Below are 5,316 nucleotides of genomic sequence, written 5' to 3' on the forward strand. Positions count from 1 at the left end.
GCATTCATGCTCCGGGCAGATGATCAGCTCACCTGTCCTGGAATGGTTATGGTAATGAGATTGCTTCTCAAGGCAACTGAATTATTCTCACCGCATCCTATCTTATGTAGTCTCTCAGCAACCCATAGTGGGTAGATCCCAATATTGCTTTAAGAACTAGAAGAGACTATTCATCATCACATGAATCTCTGACCACACCCATGAGTTCTTCTGCAAAGGCTGGTCTTTCTCTTTCCCCTGCTCTGGGGATCACATTCTGCACTGATTCCCAGAAATCCGAAAAACTGACTCTAACAGCAGGTAGGATGCTTCAAAATAAACCTCAAACCAGTGCTCTTCTCCCTTTCCCTGCAATAGAATGAGGCATTATTTTTTCTGGCTTTTTGGGCCATATTATCCTTATCCAGGTTGCCTAGAACTCACTTTAAACTATTTTTTTTTCAATTAGTTTATTGGGTGACCATTGTTAGTAAAGTTACATAGATTTCAGGTGTACAATTCTATAATACATCATCTAGGTATCATACTGTGTGTTCACCACCCAGAGTCAGTTCTCTTTCCATCACCATATATTTGAACTATTCTTTACTTACAGAATCATGACATTTGAAAGTACAAGCAAATTATATGGATCAATTAATTAAACCCATATTCTGAATGCACAGCTCTACTCAGACTTTTCTAATAAGTGGAGATCCAAACTCTTGAACAACTTCAGGATAGGGACACTTACAAGACAGCCATTGTCACATGCCTCTAACCATTACAAACATTTCTTATCTTGTGAACTCTTCTTGTCTTTAAATTCTACCCATGGGCTCTAGTTCTCTTCAACGGAAACACAAAGTAGAATAAACCTAGTTCTCTGCCACAAAAGAAAAGCTTTGGAACTATATGGAGACATAAGTATAAAGAGAACATAGTAAAGAGCTCAGAGACAGATTTATGTGTAGTGCAGGAGAAACTGGCTCACTATAGTGAAAAATGAACCTGAAGCACCACATACCAAATCGGCTGCATGTGAATTAATTATCGAAATATAAAACAGAAAACTTTAAATTTAATGAAAGAATATGTAGAATATGTTTGACATAAAAGTAAGGTAGGTGTTCTTAAACAAAACTGTAAAATCACAAAGCATAGGGTTAAAACTTTTTGAATAAATGAAGAATTTTATCTCCCCACTAAGATACAAGCTTACTGAAAACAGGAATCTGGATTTTCATCTCCTTGCACCCCACTAATGATGCACACGATGAGCTTATAATAGACATTTGGTCATTGATTTGTAACAAAAATAAATGATTTTATTCAGTTATACACATTATGGACAGAGATAAACCTATGATAGTTTAGAAGATGTTATTTGCATAGTCTAAAAATAACAAGGGAGTAATACCAAGAATATACAATGAACTCCTACAAACAAATAAAGAAACTCCAACAGAAAAATGGGTTAAGGACATGGAGTATCACGTAGCAATAGAAATTACGTTCTAAAGATATACAGAGCAGCACAGATGGACATTTCAACACAAATCATGCTGAGTGAAAAAAAAAAAGTACTTAAAATAATATATAATAGGACCTTTATATATAGTAAAAATATGTAATATATAACCAATTCTCTTGGTACTTTTGTGAAATGAAATGAGATAGTTGCATGTAAAATAACATAAATTACAAGATGGCTGCAGATGACAAGCAGAAGAATAAAAGTTAACAAAATAAAAGAATAAAAAAAAATATGTTAAGCAAGAAGTTAATTAAAAAAACAACAACAACAGAGAAAAGAACCCTATGTGGACAAATGATAACGTGATATAAACAGGGGAGCAGAAGCTCAATCTTTACATTTGAAGACAACATTTATGTGAAAACATCAGTTGTGCTCTGGCCCAAATTCAAAGTGCTGTAAAGACATATGCCAATTACCTAAGTGTTTGCTTTCACCACCTTTTATCTTTCTCCCCTGATATCCAAGACCTCTGAGGTTTTGGCGTGCACTTTTGGTTGACTAATACAACCCCTGTCTACAGCACTACCCAACTTCAGCTAAGAGTGGCCACACGACAGAGTAATGGCCAGTGAAGGATAGGCATAAGTCTTCTGAAAAGGATTTCCCTTCCCAAATAAAAAGACAAAGTTTCTTTAAAAGGTCTGACGTTCTCCTTCCTACCTTTTCCTGCCTGGAACATGAGCGTCCACTTTGGTCATATATAGCATCCACTTTGAAGCCGTAAGTGTGAAAGTCACACAGCAAGAATGGGGAGCAAGAAGAGAGAAGAGTCCTGGTCCTTGCTGATTTCCTTGAGCAGTTATAATAGCCTTAGTCTGCTCTAAGATTTGTCGTTTCACATATTTCAAAAGATGCTAACTGTTTAAGTTAATATTGGTGCCCTTTCATTACCAAGACTCAGAGCCAGGATCAAAGTAATCACTTCTGTCCTGGATGAGAACACAGCTTTATGACTAGATTCCCTTTCTAATTGACCTATCTGCCCAAATAATGCTCTGTCCACACAAGATATGAAACTTTGGGTGTGATATCTGTGTTTATGGTTAAATATAATGTAATAAATGAACATACAATGGGTTAAGAAATATGTAAGAGAACCAATATTTGAATTCAACCATTAAAGACACATAAGCTTATCCTAACTCATATCCTTAATTTGGTCAGCCAGCTTTCCAGGAGGCCACAGACCCTGAAATCAAAGAGGACTCATATAAAGGAAATCAGACTTGTTAGTAAATAAAACCTTTTATTAAGAAACTGCTATTTTTGCTCCATTTTAATATACTCCAATTGTATAGTGCTCCTGCGCATGTGCAAATAATCGTGGCACAGAGACAGGAAAAAAAATGTAAGAATTCACATTTTAAAAATGATCAAAATAAGATCTTCTGTCTTCACTGATGTGATAGAACTAGTCAGTCTCCTTCAATTGCAAGCAGCTTCTTTGAAGTTAAATCAGGTTCCCAACAGACAATAATAATTATTCACTTCAACATGAAATTAATAAATAGGGGGATTTCCATTGGACTTGTACTTGGAGTGATCATTTCAAAGACACAGCATGATCAGCAGTGATGATTAGCAGCACGAGGAATAACATCTTCTATAACAAAATGGCCGGTAGCCACAGCAGCCAGAGCCATAGCCACAGCCATAGCCACAGCCATAGCGGGAGCCATAGCCACAGCCATACCCACACCCATAGCCACAGCCATGTCCACAGCCAGAGCCATAGCCACAGCCATACCCACATCCATAGCCACAGCCATAGCGGGAGCCATAGCCACAGCCATACCCACACCCATAGCCACAGCCATGTCCACAGCCAGAGCCGTATCCACCGCTGTATCTACAGCCCCCACAGGAATTTCCATAGTAGTTGCAACACATGGTGTCAGGAAGTGTGGTTTCAGCTGAGGTGTAAGAGAATATTTCTGAAGTCTGAGTATCACCTACTCTTCTAGGACCTTTATATACTTCCAGGAATGGATAGGTCATATGTCACATGGGCTCTCATTTTACAACTGTTTGCTTAAAATGAGCTCATTCTGCATACAATAATTTTGTTAGGGTGTCATAATTTATTTACTGGAATCCTAGACCTTTCCTCAAGCCTCAAAACAAAATAAAAATACATTGTCTAAGCACCCAAGCTTATACAACCTTAATTCTCTCTTATATAATTGCACTAAAGACCATGACATAACATATCACCAAAATACATTTAACCTATATATATGTGTTTATTACTTTGCTCTTTCAACATCCTAGAAATCCTCTGTTAAACAGAAGTTCTATTCACTGTTAATATCCTCTTCATCATCATCACCATCATCCACCATCATCATTCTTATATCATCCTGCTTTCTTTTCTTTTCCTAATATAATATTTTGGGTTTTTTTCCATCATAAGTACTCTTAAGGTACTTTTCATGGATTTTGGACAAGACATTATTTCAACAATGTTGTCTACATTTCTTGAAATAGTCTCTGTCTTTCTGAAGGAAAATTTGTCTATCCTCTACTTTTCCAGTCAGGTTATGACATTTCCTCCTTTGAGGCCAAATTTTTTGTTAACCTCCTGATGGGTAAGTTATGGAAAATTTAATACTGATTATTTAAACAAAAAGGACAAAATTTCAATTTAGAGGAAAATACATTGGTTTGATAACTTCTTTGCTAAAGTTCAGTTCTTAAATGCACGTCTGTCTGTGAGTTTTCTCAGACTGGTCTCATGTTTGTGCTATATATCTGTGCTCCACACTAAAATGTAATGAGTCACAATTTATACTCCAGACTCTGAAATATTTTCTTAATTTTATTCTCACCTTTCTTCTCCAAAAGTAATATTTTAATAATGATATTTACTTTTATTTACCTTTGTTGGATACCTTGCAATCATGATATTAATAATAGTTGACCTTTCCATGTGTTTATTATTCATCCTTACTGTTAACTTGATATCGTATCTTCCCATTGTTTCTCTGATGAATAAACTTCTGGTCCATGACGTTCCTTTCATTGACAAATCTTTCTTTACTTTTTCCTAAGTTTGAGGCTTTTTGTGGTTACTTTATCCTCCATCGTTGCTTTTCTCTTGACACACTAGTAAATTTTTTCTGTTACTACTGATACAATTTTCATATGTACAAAATGACTCCTAAAACTAAAGATCTCTGTATTTCTCTGGGTCTACTCAGGACATAGAAAGCACACAGTAGGTTAAACAGAAAACGTTTAATGCAAAAAAAAAAAAAACAACTAAATTATGATGAAAGAATAACTATGAGCTATGAGGAAACTTTACATGGTACCCTAAGGATGTGGAAGAATATTCGAGGAAGAACAAATTTAGAAGGGGTAGCTCTGCCCCCTGGATAGCAGAGACGTTCACTGGTTAGGCCAGTCACTTGGCAAGCACGAGACAACGACTCTGGAGCGCAGAGGGTGAACAAATAATTAGCAACAGGTGGTGTGGACGTGTAGAGGGTCTGGGGCGTCCTGGAGCACAGGCAGACTATGGGAGAACAGCCTGTAGAGGGCATCTGGGTGTCTGCGTGGACCAGGGTCCTGCCAGGGACTGATGGATGAGAAGTCTTCAAGGTGCTAGGCTCCATGAAGAGGGGGCGGGGCAAATAAAGGTTATGGCCAGGTGGAAGCTCCAACGTCACTGAGGAGCCAGCATATTCTGGACCCATGTCTAAGCAGAGCTTCACCTGTGTCCTCACGCCCACACTGCTAACCCCATGTACTTCCTTCCAGTGCTGCAGCCAACAAATACAAGACTGTTTCCTCCT

The 5,316-nt window shown here is 37.5% G+C and overlaps 1 protein-coding gene across 1 annotated transcript; it reads right to left on the reverse strand.

Annotated features, from left to right (window-relative positions):
- Positions 1–3,097: 3,097 nt before the first annotated feature.
- LOC117033014 (keratin-associated protein 21-1-like) lies at positions 3,098–3,409 on the reverse strand. The gene has a single exon (XM_033124871.1). It carries the CDS (start codon positions 3,407–3,409, stop codon positions 3,098–3,100), a length of 312 nt encoding a protein of 103 aa, XP_032980762.1.
- Positions 3,410–5,316: the final 1,907 nt, after the last annotated feature.

The sequence above is a fragment of the Rhinolophus ferrumequinum genome, chromosome 2 (genome assembly GCF_004115265.2).
Source record: "Rhinolophus ferrumequinum isolate MPI-CBG mRhiFer1 chromosome 2, mRhiFer1_v1.p, whole genome shotgun sequence".
NCBI lineage: Eukaryota > Metazoa > Chordata > Mammalia > Chiroptera > Rhinolophidae > Rhinolophus > Rhinolophus ferrumequinum.